Raw genomic sequence first — 15,398 nt, 5'->3', positions numbered from 1 at the left:
GGACTGATGATCTGTGTGACTAACTTTTACGACATTGACGCACATTTCTGCTGACCCAGAGTAACTAGGGGATAATCTCTTGGCTGATCCTCGTGTGAAGCCAGCTAAGCTAACGGATTAGGGTTTCGTTGATTCAAGAGGGTAGAACGAATGGTATAAAACAGCTGGTTGATCAACTGTATCAAGGAGAGGGGCTGGCAGACGGAGTGGCCGACATGTCCAACGACAGTATTCATTGGGAAGCGAGATATTTACCAGCAGGACCACCACGTATGCTGGGATGGAACGTTCCCCCTGAAGAAATAATCCATATACCGGAACATTGGCTGGTCTACCCTGAGCCGAACCCCTCCCTTCATTATTTATTGGCCCTCTTATATATCCTTTTTACTTTCCTTGCCTTACTTGGGAATGGTTTGGTGATATGGATCTTTTGCGCGTAAGTCATTTTTTTTATTTAAAAAGTTTCTTCTTTTTATGCATATATAAAAGTGCTCAGGTGCCAATGTAGGCTTCTTAAGAGTGCAAACAAGAGTAAAGGGCAAAGGCAGGAGGATCTAAGTATTCCCTAAGTTTAGGTTTTTCTTATGTTCTTCCAAAACTGAAAGCAAATAGTGGGAGTAGACTTACTTAGAAAGCTTGCATTGCACTTGGGTATACAAAGAGTTTGTTATGTTATCTTCAAATTAATAGTTATAAATAATTGGTATTTAGCATACTAAATGTTCTTGTTACTTGTTCTTCTTTCAAGTGCCAAATCACTAAGGACACCCTCAAACATGTTTGTTGTGAATCTTGCTATTTGCGACTTCTCCATGATGATCAAAACTCCAATCTTTATATATAATTCATTCAACACTGGTTTCGCTCTGGGAAACTTGGGATGTCAAATATTTGCAGTAATTGGTTCCTTAAGTGGAATTGGTGCTTCGATGACAAATGCGGCAATAGCATACGATAGATATAGGTATGGACTTTATTCATTTTTGTTAAAGTGAAAAAATATATTGGAACTATTGAAAATGAAAATTTCATACTTTCAACAAATTTTATTTATTAATTTCACTATGGAAAGTTAAGTATTAGAAATAATCTTTGCCTACAGAATTTGTAATAGATTCATTGATAATATTTTACATTTTTTTACTCTAGTACAATAGCAAGGCCGCTTGATGGAAAATTATCTCGTGGACAGGTGATGCTATTTATTGTGTTAATTTGGACCTACACCATACCTTGGGCATTGATGCCTGCTATGGGTGTATGGGGACGTTTTGTACCTGAAGGCTTCCTCACCAGCTGCACCTTTGACTATTTGACTGACTCAAATGAAACACGAATTTTTGTTGCCACTATATTTACATTCTCTTATGCTATTCCAATGACGCTTATAATATATTACTACAGCCAAATTGTCAGTCATGTAGTCAATCATGAGAAAGCTCTACGCGAACAAGCTAAAAAGATGAATGTGGACAGCTTACGGAGTAATGCGAATACAAGTAGTCAAAGCGCCGAAATTCGCATAGCCAAGGTATTTTATACTAGCTTGTATAAAAAATATTTTGACACAGAGTCATTATTTTTTTACTAGTAAAGATATATATTTGTTTGAAATATGTTATTAATTTAATGTGTATATTTAATTGAAGGCTGCCATCACAATTTGCTTCTTGTTCATCCTCTCATGGACTCCATATGGAGTAATGGCAATGATTGGAGCATTTGGTAATAAAGCCCTTTTAACACCTGGTGTTACAATGATACCAGCATGCACTTGTAAAGCTGTTGCTTGTTTGGATCCATATGTATATGCCATAAGTCACCCAAAATATAGGTAAGATTAGACAACAAATTCCAGTAAAATATTTACTTACTATTAGTAAGATGCATTATTAAGATGAAACATGATATGTTTATTATTATTTGTAACAGGTTGGAACTACAGAAAAGATTACCATGGTTAGAGTTGCAAGAGAAACCAATATCTGATTCACAAAGCACTACAACTGAAACAGTAAATGCACCGCCGGCATCGAGCTAGACTTCAATTAAAACTCTTGTTTCTCAAAAGAGAAGAAAACAAAAAAAAACGACACTTGGTTTTAATCGACACTTTGTTTCCACTCTGTTAAAAACACATGATCCTTGTATAGTAAATGCAACTGCAATAAAGCAATTTCCTCGCATTACTCAATGTTTTTTTCACACAACTTAAGAGCTTTCTTTGCAGGTTGTAGTCTATGTACGATGTTGATAGTATCAGTAAGTACATTTTCATAAGAAACAGTTATTTAACAAGAATTACAATATTATATATTTCTGAGAACCTTCTCATTTCTTTATACATATTAAATTAATGGATATAGGATTGATATTATAGGTTGATACAACTGATTAAAACTATTCACCTAAGGAACAAAAACTGACAAGTTACAACTTTATTTATTTTTACATATTACTCGGCTTATGACTACAACTGTAGGCCTTAAAGATGTAGAAACAAAATATGTATGTAACAGATGATTAAATTTAATTAAATAATCTGTGTAACAATCTTTCGTATAAGTATGATATATAATTAAAAATGAATTATGTATACCAAAAATTTAATAATTTTAATTATTTCTAAGTTACTGACTCTATCAGATCATACATTTAAAGATGTATATGAAAATTGTTGTTTAATTAGAAAGACATTAAAACATATATTAACTAAATGTTATTTATAATTCTTGAATTATTTAATAAAACAATTAAAAAACGAGTAAAAAGTTATTTAATTCTCAGACTTATATCATTAAATCAATGAGTTAACAGGAAAACATGTCTTTTTTCAATACTCTTCTAATAAACATTATAAACTGTACAATCATTTAAATTTTTCACTGCTACCCTTGTGAACCGATGAACTCATTCAATACCACAAATGTCTATGCAATGGCTTTCTTTGTACTATCTCAATGCTAATTCTGCTAATATATCACTACAACAATAAATAATAAATCACGTTCTGCATATTTTCCTAGGAACTTTCTACTTCCAACTTTGTTAGTTTATAGAAGACATTGATTTACTTAGAAATTCCAAGCAACTATCAGGTATCAAGATCCACCTTCAAATAACAAGTATTAAAAAATGATAGCATATAGAGAGGTGAACAATTTTATAAAGCTAAATGATAATGGTGGCCATAATAGACCATGAACAGTATAACATGGTAACAATGTGAAATAATTAATATATGTTATATGTACAAGAAATTCTTATTTATGAGAAAAGTATTATAGATTAGATTGAAACAAAACAACGATATTAATATGTTCAACAATAATAAAAAATAATATTTCGTTGACTAGATCAATATGCATGAATATCCATTAACAATAATTGTTTGTTTTAAATAAAATATTCAATGTATAAACATTCTTCATTGCTATTAAATAAACACAAAGTTTTACAGTATTAATACGTTTCAAGTAGTTTTTGCATTCTTTGTTACATCTTGAATATAATTTTTCCACATTTGTTCACGTCGAAAATAATTATAAAATATTATAAATTATTCGAGGCATGAACTTCAGCATAACAATGACTCTCAAACAGTTGCATCATCTGGGAATATTCACCATTCTTTCTCTTTACTCAGCAACTGTACAATTACTCGTTTTCCTACAACTACGATAACAATGAATAGAAATGCCATTACAGATATGTATTTTACTGACGGTTCATCTAAAAACTTAACAAAACATCTCTGTTATTCAACTATATAAATTACAATGAGATTTAAGGGAGGTTAAGTGTTCATCTCTCCCTTCTAAAATTAGAAAACGAATCACCGTTTAGAGAAAGAAAAAAAAGGAGATGACCGAATTTTTGAGCACGCATTGTAATTATATTTATAAGGTACACGCGTTATAACTTGTTCTTTAGCAAATCTTTTTCGGCGAAGTTAATTGATTCCAATATTTTTATAGTTAAAACATTGCTGTAAAATTTGATTGGAAAACATGATGAATACCGTGGCTAGACGTCGTTACCTGAATGTAATACGGATGATATTTACGCTTTGTTTCTAGTCTACGTGAGCATGTTAACACGTTTTTCTCTTAATATCTAAACATCCGCGAAATACGCTTCAACTCTTAAAAACGACTGAACAGAATTCACATACGGTTGTGCATGTAAATATCCTCGGCTTCTAAAAATCTGATCCACTCTGATATTTGCATTATAAAGTATTTATATATTTTATACATGGAGAAACGTGATCACGTAGATACGACTCCCTTAAAAATTAATGTTCCGTGTCACTTAATTAAGAGCAAACTTACAGAAATTTCATTTCGGGCCCAACAAAAATTAAGGAAATCTGCTCGATCAATTTTACAAAAATAGATTATGAATTAATCATTATTCTTAAAAACCGGAACTTGAAAAATGGGCAGTTATAGTCGAGTTTAAATTATCTACGTTTTCACGTTGCTCCAAATATCAAATATCATTGATCCAAATTGTATTTTGATTTAAACGAGGCTTTCTTCGCTTCGCGTGTCTGATAATCTAATATTACAACGATATCGTCTAATTGTATAGTAAAACACTTACAATTAGCAGACGAACGAACACTCGTGTCATTTTGAATAACACATACCGAAGTACTAGAATGTGATTAAATTTATAAACGCTTTGTTTCTCGAGTACGATGTTTGTTCATATATAAACTGAACGCGTGTTTCATTTACTGTGCCATTTATGTAATGTATGTAATATATTTCTCGCGACACGCAAAGCTGTCCTAATTTGACAAGATTAGGCGTAAAGAGGAAGTAACAGTGCTGTACGGCTAGATTATTTATAATTTATATTACGAAGAGTTCTCTTTCTCAGCAAACGAGTAAAGCATATTGCCTAAAGATTCATTAATTGCTATTATTATTATTATCAACATCATCGATATCGGCGTCATCATCAGACCATCGTCGTTATTAGCTTCATCATTATTATCACTTGCTATATTTGTAACTTTTTACTAGCATCATTCTTTGGGTTCTTAATGGGAACCTATAACTGACTTCATGAATTGATAATAAAATAAAAGGAAAAGTAACTTGACAATTATGCAGGATACGGAAGGAATGTTATCTCTTCAAATCCCTAAATTCTATTGCTTGTAATTAGGGGATAACACTTTATAAAGAACACAAAATTACTAGTTATCAGAAAATTAATTTCATGAGATGTACCTTATTCTGAATAATCATCATATTAGATATATTTTTTGGAAGTTACAGGTTCCCTCAATAATTTTCATCACTTTTTATTCGACATATTTTCCTTATTATAGTTCGATTTGTTCCTTTCATGAACACTGTACTTAAGTACGTGTAGTTATAGGCGTTTTGTAATTCTAGTTTCTTTCCGAAAATACGTATTTCTTCACGTCGCGTATCATTTTTCATTAAATTTAATCATTTAACGTCTATATATCACTGTCTTAAATGTATATGCGTCTCTTATATATACAGAATATACTTAACCGATAAACATTGCATTCGAATACAGACATATGAGTCCGTTGGACATATTATGTAGAGACAACAAAATGGCGTTTTATAAAAGAGAAGATAACACCGCGATGCGATTGTATCTTCGTATCTACATGTATGCGACATAGAAAGTGGATGCCAGCACGAAGGGAATAAAAGAGGCTACGCTACGACGAGAAACGGTGTTCCTGAGGAAGACAATTGGTGTCGGTGGTGGTTGTGCAGCTGTGGCCGGTCGCTTTGGCTTTTCGTTTTTCATCGCAGCTTAATTTCTTCGCTTTGTGCGGGCGTAATGAACATATCAGCATCGTTTGGTTGTCCTTCGATGCCTCTTCTGATCTTGTTTTCGATCTTTTTCTCTCTTCTTTGTTCTTATTCTCTGACATTGCCTCGTCTTGTGCGTGCTTTTCTTCTAAACATTGTTAAAATAATGCTTAAATAATTAAAAAATACTTGAGATATTTAATCGAAAGATTGTAACACCTCTGCAAGGAAGAAAAAAGGCGAACCGAGGTGTGTACAGAATTTATTTAGCCGACAAGTTGATCTCTTGTTACCTCTTTTGTGACAAAGTAAAAGGTATGACAAAAGTACCTTGGAGGACGTCGTCGAATATCGATCTGCTCATCTTCGAGGCACGGTTCTTTTCTTCGCTCTGATCCACTTCATTCTCCTTGTCGACGTTGTTGTTCGTACGAAAGATCGACTCGAGTACTTGTTTCGAGAGCAAGGGTGAAACAGGTTGTTTCAGCCTCGTTCCATTGACGTTGGCAAAAATGTCGCAGGTGCTGGTCTCGTTGTCGCACATGGTTATCGTTGACGCGTTATCGGTAATCAATTTCTCCGTGTCCGAATCGTCGGCGTTGTTATAATAATTATTGCTGCTCTCAGACTTCTTCAGGATCGATTTCGATACTTTTTTGTCTATGAAAGACATACCCTCGCTGTCTATCGAATCAGCGGACAAGGAAAGCTTGCTTTCGGTGCTTGTTCCTGAAATTTGCCTTCGATGACCTGCATATACAGTGGCTCCAAGTATTACGTTGACCCAGAATATGTATAAAGGAAATCAATACAGGGGTTGAATTGACAGGCAAACATAATTGGGATAATCTTAGAAGGCACTAACCTTTACAAGCAACGTACCATTAACATATTAACTAAGCGCTAGAATAATACTATAAAAGATTTTTACATAAACAAACTATTGTTGTTCTCATAGAAAATGTTACTTGTGGATTGGACGTTTACTCATAAAAATAAAAAAGAACATTTACTAAATTACGACAAGAATTTGTAGTAAAACTATTACCTGTATAATGTCTGGGACCAGTGCCAGTTCCGAAGAGATGATGGTTCAGAATTTTAGTAGCTGATACCAGACTACTGTTCGTCGTAGCAAATGGTCTACCTCCCCGGAGTCCTCCATAGTAATTGTTCTCTGCTATGCCCTCCTTCATTATATTACGAGTCATCGCGCTTTCCTGGTCGCTGATGAACTGTGCACGCGGCCTTACGCTCTGCAATCATTCACATACACGATAACAATAAATTGTACCAGTGCATATATTTATTAATACACACACACCAATATATACATATATCTTGAGCTTTTCCCGATGGAAATATTCACTCAGAAAAAATCAACAGAAGCCACAGGATTTAACAGGAACTCGTACAGAAAAGCGGTTTACGAGTTCTTTATCATTCGTTGAAAAATCAACACGAAGAAAATTGGACGATCACGAGCATAAGAAGAAGCTTCCTCTCATCGGCGAGGATTTTTTGATAGAAAACATAATGTTAGATGAAGCTTTACCAGCGTTTTCAGTTCATTGGAAATGTAATTGTTTTTAATGTAGACTCCTTCAACAAGAATGTACCGTGTAAAGAATGTTACAATGAGGAATGTTACAATTTTATTACAATGGGGTCTCTTTACATTGCCACAAAGTTGATGGAAAATTGCAGTTACATGAAATTGGTCAGAGAAGATAAATCTTTCTTTGTGAAGTTAACAATGTAACGAGAGCCTATTGTGTTTCAATGTACTGAAAACTGACGACAACTGTTATTTCCTATTGTTAGTGTACATATAACGATGAGGACCACTTGGCAGTACCAAACAGTTGGTTGTGTATTTTAAAACGGGCACACGAGCACACTTAAGAAAAGGAACGTAGAGTAGCCTTGTTAGTGTATGTTCGTACAGGGTGACTCATTCAAACTTTCGCCCGAAATTTTCCAAACTACAGCACGTTTCAAATAAAACTTACCCTGGAGAAGACCTCTGTCAGATAACCTCAGTGTAACAGTGTAAGTTTTATTCGAAGTGTTTGAAACGTGATTTGGGAAATGACGGCGCGAAATTCAAACGGGACAGCCTGTGAAAGATAGAGTGCGTAATTGAGAGTGCGGACAAGCAGGGTTAACTGTCAACGGTGGAGCATTTTGAAGCGTTATTTTTCGTGACGCAAAATCAACAGTACCGGAAATCGTTCCCCGACTCAAGCACGGGCAAGTCGGTTACGCTGCAACTGTATGGCCCTTTTTTCTAATCGAGACACAAACGACGCCCCTGGCAATCTCTCTCTCTTTCTCTCTGTTTTTTTCTGTCTGTTCTTTGAGCACGGATACGTGTAATTTATCGTGTGTGTGCAGCCCCTTCTGACAAGCACCAGGGCATTCGGTAATGTACGATCGCCCTCGGCGATTCGTTCAACTGAGCTCCGTTTGCGATCTTGACGGTTCGTGTAACTGAAAAAAGCAGTGATGATACGCCGTCAGAGCTCGTGCAATTGAAAAACAGCCTTTGTGATTATCGCGGGAATTCGGGGTAACTGCGAGGAGGGTATTCAATTGCAGAGGTGCTGGAAAACAAAAAGACTCAACGAAGCTTTAATCCGTCAACTGGGACAAAATAAAATAAAACTGAAGTTAAACAAGCGACAGTTTACCGTTTTACTCCTCGTTATCGAAGGGTGCATTTGTCATGCATATACAATTATGAAACGATATTTCTCAAGAAAAGTGGCTTGTCAACTTTGTGACCTTCGGTAGAATAATGCTTGTGAATTTTCGAACACCTGTATCAGTAATTTTAACTGAATCAAACACATCGCAAAGATTACGACGGATGCCAAGCGTCCGAACTGAATTGAATGCTTCACAGATACGCGTGCAGATGACCAAAGAGAAAATGAAGAGAAATATACCTGTTGAATACGAATTTTCCTGTGCTTGGGTACTGTGTCATTCAAGGTAACCTTGCTACCGTCGTTCGAAGGGCGAACATCTTTCAAAGATTCAACGCTTGGCGAAGCGTCAGCGGCGTTACGCCCGACATCACCTGAAGCGGATTTCTTTACCCTGCTATTTCCACACTTCTCGGCAGCTTCCAGAGGGTTTACGTATAGATTGCTGTCCACCTCCTCCGTTAAATCACCCTGTGAGATAACGTAACTACATTAAAATACTATTCATCCCATTCAGTGTCGTAACAAGTCATTGGTACAATTTAAACGATTAAAAATAAAATAAAAGGAATTTTGAATACTGTGAAATTTTTAAATTAATAATATTAGTAACTCACATGTAAGCTTGGTTCTTCAATCCGGGCTAATATTAATAGAATAAGGTCTAAATTAAAGTTGTACGGTCCTAGTAACACGGTACTAAAGCCATTTGGTAGAATATTTAGAATACTGCGGTAAAGCGATATCATGTCTTCTCCCAGCACTACATACTAACTCTACAGCTTACACCAATGTAACTCAAACTCGAAATTATTCATTCTAAAGCACACATAAAGTATCTTTCTGACGCAAATGTACCACAAATATACTCTACAAATGTTCCTAGTTCTCTTCCTACATGTATTAAATTTGCTGAACTAAGAAACGAATATGAATGAATGTTCCTTTCGTTACCCATGTAGCAGCATTTTATCAAACTCATCGGTTACTGATTCAAAATGATACCTGCGAATGAGACGGATGTGTCTGACAGCTGGCATACGTATCAGAGCTGTCTACGCTTCCCTGCTCGTTGTATATTTTCCCATAGTTGGAGGCATCCACCGCTTGAGGAGGAGACACCTTGGTCTCGCTGAAAATGCTCTGCACAGGCGGCTCCGCAGACATCCCGGATTTCATCGACTTCATCTCCTGGCAGATGGGATTACGAAAGTCGCTGGTCGCCAGTGGCATTATATTTTCCGCGTCTCTGAAGTCTTTGTATTCCTAGAAACACGATCAAGATGAAGAGCCTCGGTCCGTTGAAGATACGCTGCTCGAAGCGTTGTCTTCAACATTGATCCGATCTTTAGGATTTTCGGCAATCGCACATCTTTCGTCAAATTTCACACAATTTTTTGGTACTTTTTCGTGTTTAATTTATCACATGATTAACTTTACACATATAATGTACTATCACATTTTTGTGTTTAATTTGCAATTTTTCATATGATTAATATATGTCATTAGCTAAAATCATATTCCGTTAGCTAAAAGAAAGGAACGTGTTATAATTAGAAGACGAAAGCTGTACTCGTTAATGAAAAATAAAATGGTATCATCGTGTACTAAACTCTAAGAATAAAAATGGGGTTCATTCTATGTGCTCTCTAAGAAATCTATTCAATATGACCTGTCTACTTCTAATACCTGTCCGTATTATTGTTATACTCGCCTGATATGGTCCAGAACAGTATTTGCACGGTCATTAAGTAGATTAGAGGAAGACGATTACACATACATATATGTAATATGTAGGCCTGTAATAAGGTGCGAAACTTAAGGAAAACAACGGTTACTAGTGATTAGTTGTTCCCAAGCTTGCCAGAACTGACCTACCAGATGCAAAGTTGCAATATGTGCATACAATAATTATTGCAAAGTCTGTATGCTGTTATCGTGCTTGTTGCTGATTCTCTGTTTCTAAAAACATGCTGAGAAGATGTAACGTGAAAGAAGCGTTGTACTTGCAACATCCATTACACGATATGAAGAGTAGAATTTGTTTGGAGAGTATCGTGTAACAGACTCGAACGATCCGATATACATAGGATAAATAGGATCTAAGACTTCAGTGCATTAAAAGTAAAAGTTTAATTGATTTAATTTCACAAAGTATCGATTGTATAAAATTTTAAATTCCTTATAGATAGATTTTATTTTCTTCTTTCAATAGAATCTTCTTCTGTAGAGTCTTAGATCTGTGTTTAAAAAACCTTGTATAGATCGTTGATATAAAGCATACATTCCGTGTTTCAAAATTTCCGTGTATCAAACATATGCGTAGAAAAAATTGAGATATCGTTAAATTACTGTCAGAAAAATTCGAGAACTGCCATTTGGCCACTCGCTCGCGCAACAACAATCTTCTTGAAAGTCAGTCGTCGATTTGAAATTACAAGAATCAGATACGATTTCGTTCATCGAATCACGATCATTACAGTCGCAACTTCATTATTTAATGAAAGTTACTCTTTCGACAACAAGGAAGGGAATTGTTGTACATTCGTGGCAAGATTAGCATGGTTGATAAGTTGTTAAGTGCAATGTGTTATTTAGAAACATGACCCTACGTAGCATTCACTGATCGATCAAATCGCATGTACCTGTTATCCGATCATGCCACGTACGATGATTGAAATGAATGAATGTTTATATCGTGTGCGTGTCTCTTGCTATAAATATGCAGCCAACGAGCCAGTGAAAAAGATCAGTAATTACACTAACGTTGTTCTCTTTAAACACCGTGTTATCGTATTAAATAATGTTGCGAAATAATTTCCTGCTTTCTACAGGAGGTACTTTTATAAATCTTATTTCACGAAATTTTATTTAATAATTTTATGTGCAAGGTTTTCAAATTTTGGGGTTTAGATATGGGGATGTGGGGATTGGGGGTGTAGGAATTTGGGGATGTAGGGATTTGGGGGTGTAGGGTTTTGAGGGATGTAGAGATACGGGGATGTGAGAATTTGGGGATGTGAGGATTTGGGGATGTGAGGATTTGGGGATGTGAGGATTTGGGGATGTGTGGATTTGGGGATGTGTGGATTTAAGGATGTGAGGATTTGGGGGTGTGTGGATTTGAGGATGTGAGGATTTGGGGATATGTGGATTCGAGGATGTAGGGATTTGGACACGTGTGGATTTGGGGATGTGTGGATTTAAGGATGTGAGGATTTGGGGATGTGTGGATTTGGGGATGTGTGGATTTGGGGATGTGTGGATTTGGGGATGTGTGGGTTTGGGAATGTGTGGATTTTGGGATGTGTGGGTTTGGGAATGTGTGGATTTTGGGATGTGAGGAGTTGGGGATGTGTGGAGTTGGGGATGTGCGGATTTGGGGATGTGTGGATTTGGGGATGTGTGGATTTGGAAGTGTGTGGATTTGGGGATGTCTGGATTTGGGGATGCGTGGAAGTGGGGATGTGCGGAAATGAGAATGTGGGGAAACGGGGATGTGGGGAAATGGAGACGTGAATATGTGAAGTTGTGTGGCTATGAATTTGGAATTTGCCAATAACAAAATTTCTCAGTTCGGAAATTAAAAAATCCAAAAATAAAAAACTTGTAAATTCAAAGATTGTAAACTTGAGTAATTTAGAATGTTAAAAACTATAGAAACATAACCGAAATAAACAGAATCAACAAGTAAAACAGTAATTCCAGTTCTATTTATAAGGCTCAACTTAAGCCTTATATAAGCCTTAACGTTGTTACATATTGTTTATGGAATAATTTATAGGCTACTAAAGTTTCACGAAATGAATGTGCTCTACTCTAGAACAGTATTATTTGTCGAGACATTTGTCTAAATCGGTAACAGCTTGCAGGCAAATTACTTCAACACTAGTACACTCTTACTTTCAACACTGTACCCCGAAACGATTATCGGTGTATAATTCATGCATGAATCTAGCGTGCAAACTTGCCGTTCGTTTTATACTAGAAAGCAGGAAATTATCTGTCAGACTGTGTATATCGATTTCGGTATATGGATGTAGGCACGTGAGAATAATTTACATACGTTACAATAATTTATATTCTATCGATATTGATCGAACAAAATACATCTTAATACGTTGACTGTCTTAAGGGTCAGATAATATAATATCAATTGTACAATTTTTATTAACATAATGAATATCATGTCTATTTTATTAAACTTTCATTTAATGGTAACAAGTGACCTGCAGGACATTCAACGTATTAAAATGTGATGCGCTAGACAAATCTGTTTCTATTACGTTAGTCAATCTGTTAATTAAAAAAAGAAAAACAAAAATTCATTCGCAGATACCTAATGATTATAATATGCCCAACGGTAAGTGTACCCAGTTTTTAAACAAAACAAGAATATATTGAAGAGCTATAATAATAAAATTCAGGTTCCATAATGAATTATTGAATAATAGATATATTTGCAAAAATTACTCGTGGTATATTTATACAGGGTGTCCCAGGAATTAACAAACAACTTTTCTAGCATGTTTGCACTCAAGATGATATGATTATATTTCGAACTAGGAACGTAATAAAGTAAAAGAAAAGAACGTAAATAAATCAACACCATTTTGAACCCAAAGTAATGTAAGTAATGTAAGGTTTGCACGAAAAGATATGCACAGGGCATTCAAGGTTTTTCAATCCTTAAGTATTCAATTAAAAATCGAGGCCTTCCTTATGGAAACAAGAATGAGTAATATTTAGTGAATACTTTATTTCAGTCTCTAGGCAGGTATTTTGCTTAACCAGGGCCTTAAGTATCAATAAAGTATTGATAGCATATCGACAATCGATAGTTTCCCTATATAAAATACCCCATCGATTTTGTCAATTTCGAAAGGTGATGCGATGTCGCGCGTCTCTGTCAATAGGAGTCCGCGCATGCGTAAACGACGTACAGTAGCTGCAACGTCGTGTGCGCATGCGCAGACTCCCAATGAAAAAATTCCACAAGAAGCGCTAACTTCGAAAGTTGAAACATGCTGCAAAAGTTGTTCCGAAACACCGTGTATATTGTACCAGATGTGCATACGTATACAAGCACTGACCAAGACCGAAATAAAAACCAAGATTCACAAGCTGTATTTCTAAAGTTACCTGTGGCAAAGAAACCCCGTGGAGTTCACGCGCGAACGTTTAAACAGTTGGCATGCTATTGAACTGGATAGACTTTCTCGCGAGGCAAACTAACAAGAATGCTATATGTAAAGATCAAATGAGAGATAGTTTCAGTGTAATCACGAGGCAAGGGCATCGCGTTGTTTCGTCTTCTTAGTGGCACGATGCCCGTGCCTTGACCTACAAAAGTCATTCGTTTGCACGCAAATGAGAAATTAGTGTGGACGAGCTAAAGGATTGTTGCGTCTAAAGCGTTGAATGAAACTGGTGTCGTGTCAATGAAGATAAACTGATGCTCTGTGTGAAGGGGTTAAAGGCAGTGCATACACCCAGTGGACTATACATGGAAATAACCGTGCATCGTTCTACAGAACGAAACCAAAATGGCGGACAAACAACGTACGTAAAAGCCAACGGACAAAGAGAAAGTACGCGATTTATTTTTCTTTTTTGCTTTTCCGTCGTACGCTGGAAAACAAAGCGAAGCCAGAGAAAGAGACAAGAATTTATAACAAAACGAATAATTAAAAAAAAAAAGAAACGAAAATAAAGGAGAGAGCGTCTCCCTTAATCCCAAAGATTTTTTTTTCTTTTTCTCGACAGCCCATTGGTGTATGTAGTGCCGTCTAAGAGAGAACGTTAATGATCGTAAATACCTTCGTAGTACAAAAGCAACACTCGAATTCGCTAGGTATTTCATCATTTTTCTCGAATTTTCTGCTGTCTTTTTTCTCTTCATCCTACAATGTCACACACACAATTTCCTATTTTACTTTATCGTAACACACGGCTCGGTTTTGGTCGGAATCGATCGAACCATTTCGTTCTTTCGTCGTTTGAATTCGCTTTACAATGAATTCTATTGTGAGAACAATGGGTACATTCAATAAATTGAATATTTCAGAATTAAAAAGTTGATCGATACGAAATAATTCGAACGCTTCTCGAGCGAGTGAACATTAATCCCTTGAAGCACGAAGAAAAATTTCTAACATTCATATTTGCAAAATAACAAGAAATATTTGAATGAAATGCGGTGCTTCAAAGGCTTAACCCTCGCATGATGAGTGCAGGGTCATTGCGACCCACAACTGCAACGTTATTATCCATCTTTCGAGGATTAATGAGAGAGTATGAAACGCAGGGCCACAAAGAGAGAAATTCTCACATTCAAGGGTAAAAAGGAAAATGTGTCATTGTTATATTAGTGAAAAACTTTCTGTAGCGTGTAAGTTGATTGATAAATATGCACGATTTTTTCGTAGATTTCAATTTTCTTATTTTGGTAAATTGCTTATTGTAATATATATCAAATGGCCGATTTCGAAATGTGAAATTTTAATATTTAATACAAAATGATTACACAAAGGTTTCATTAATTTTTATATTTCAGTTACGTTGCATATTGAATTAAAGTGAAATTCTTTTGTAGAATATAAAGGGCTGATATAATTTGTTAACGTGAAAGCATTTTTAATTAGCATTTAAGCTACACCAAAATTTCCATGAAAATTACCGTATGAAACTTTCGAGTAGAGTAAACTTTCTGTGCAGTAGCTACATTTAATAGCAATGTGTTTCCCGAGAGAATTTTTTAAATACAAAATAATTTTAACGAAATAAATGTTCAAATCGGCCATTTTATGTACAACCTAAACTAATTTTAATAATAGCACTATTCGTGAATCTATCGGTACACAAGGTGTGA

The 15,398-nt window shown here is 35.6% G+C and overlaps 2 protein-coding genes across 16 annotated transcripts in view; one reads left to right on the top strand and one right to left on the bottom strand.

The window, feature by feature from the left end:
- The first annotated feature begins 10 nt into the window (after positions 1-10).
- Uvop (ultraviolet-sensitive opsin) lies at positions 11-2,187 on the top strand. The gene is made up of 5 exons (XM_003699736.3): positions 11-439; positions 752-967; positions 1,153-1,534; positions 1,653-1,837; positions 1,936-2,187. The coding sequence occupies exons 1-5, from the start codon at positions 216-218 to the stop codon at positions 2,042-2,044; spliced, it is 1,116 nt and encodes a 371-aa protein (XP_003699784.2). The 5' UTR covers positions 11-215; the 3' UTR covers positions 2,045-2,187.
- A 225-nt stretch (positions 2,188-2,412) lies between these two features.
- The window catches only part of Shab (Shaker cognate b), a 48,375-nt gene continuing 35,389 nt past the window's right edge, over positions 2,413-15,398 (bottom strand). For 10 of the 15 annotated variants that reach the window (XM_076542212.1, XM_076542218.1, XM_076542214.1 and 7 more), the window contains 6 exons: positions 14,347-14,430; positions 9,533-9,793; positions 8,768-8,998; positions 6,865-7,072; positions 6,147-6,566; positions 2,413-5,964 (listed from right to left, as the gene is read on the bottom strand). In XM_076542212.1, coding sequence (XP_076398327.1) covers positions 5,720-5,964; positions 6,147-6,566; positions 6,865-7,072; positions 8,768-8,998; positions 9,533-9,793; positions 14,347-14,430 — 1,449 coding nt within the window. In that variant the 3' untranslated portion in view covers positions 2,413-5,719. The remainder of the gene's footprint in view (positions 5,965-6,146; positions 6,567-6,864; positions 7,073-8,767; positions 8,999-9,532; positions 9,794-14,346; positions 14,431-15,398) is intronic. The other 5 variants (XM_076542219.1, XM_076542221.1, XM_076542223.1 and 2 more) reach the window with 4 other exon arrangements.

Source organism: Megachile rotundata, chromosome 2 (assembly GCF_050947335.1).
Source record: "Megachile rotundata isolate GNS110a chromosome 2, iyMegRotu1, whole genome shotgun sequence".
Taxonomy (NCBI): domain Eukaryota; kingdom Metazoa; phylum Arthropoda; class Insecta; order Hymenoptera; family Megachilidae; genus Megachile; species Megachile rotundata.
Note: the sequence above shows the minus strand (reverse complement) of the source record. Positions and strands in the feature narration are given on the sequence as shown.

Coding starts and splice junctions, on each gene's coding strand:
- Uvop (XM_003699736.3), top strand. CDS start 216: ATGTCCAACGACAGTATTCATTGGGAAGCGAGATATTTACCAGCAGGA. Junction 440..751: donor GTGATATGGATCTTTTGCGC/GTAAGTCATTTT, acceptor TCTTCTTTCAAG/TGCCAAATCACTAAGGACAC. Junction 1,535..1,652: donor CCGAAATTCGCATAGCCAAG/GTATTTTATACT, acceptor ATTTAATTGAAG/GCTGCCATCACAATTTGCTT.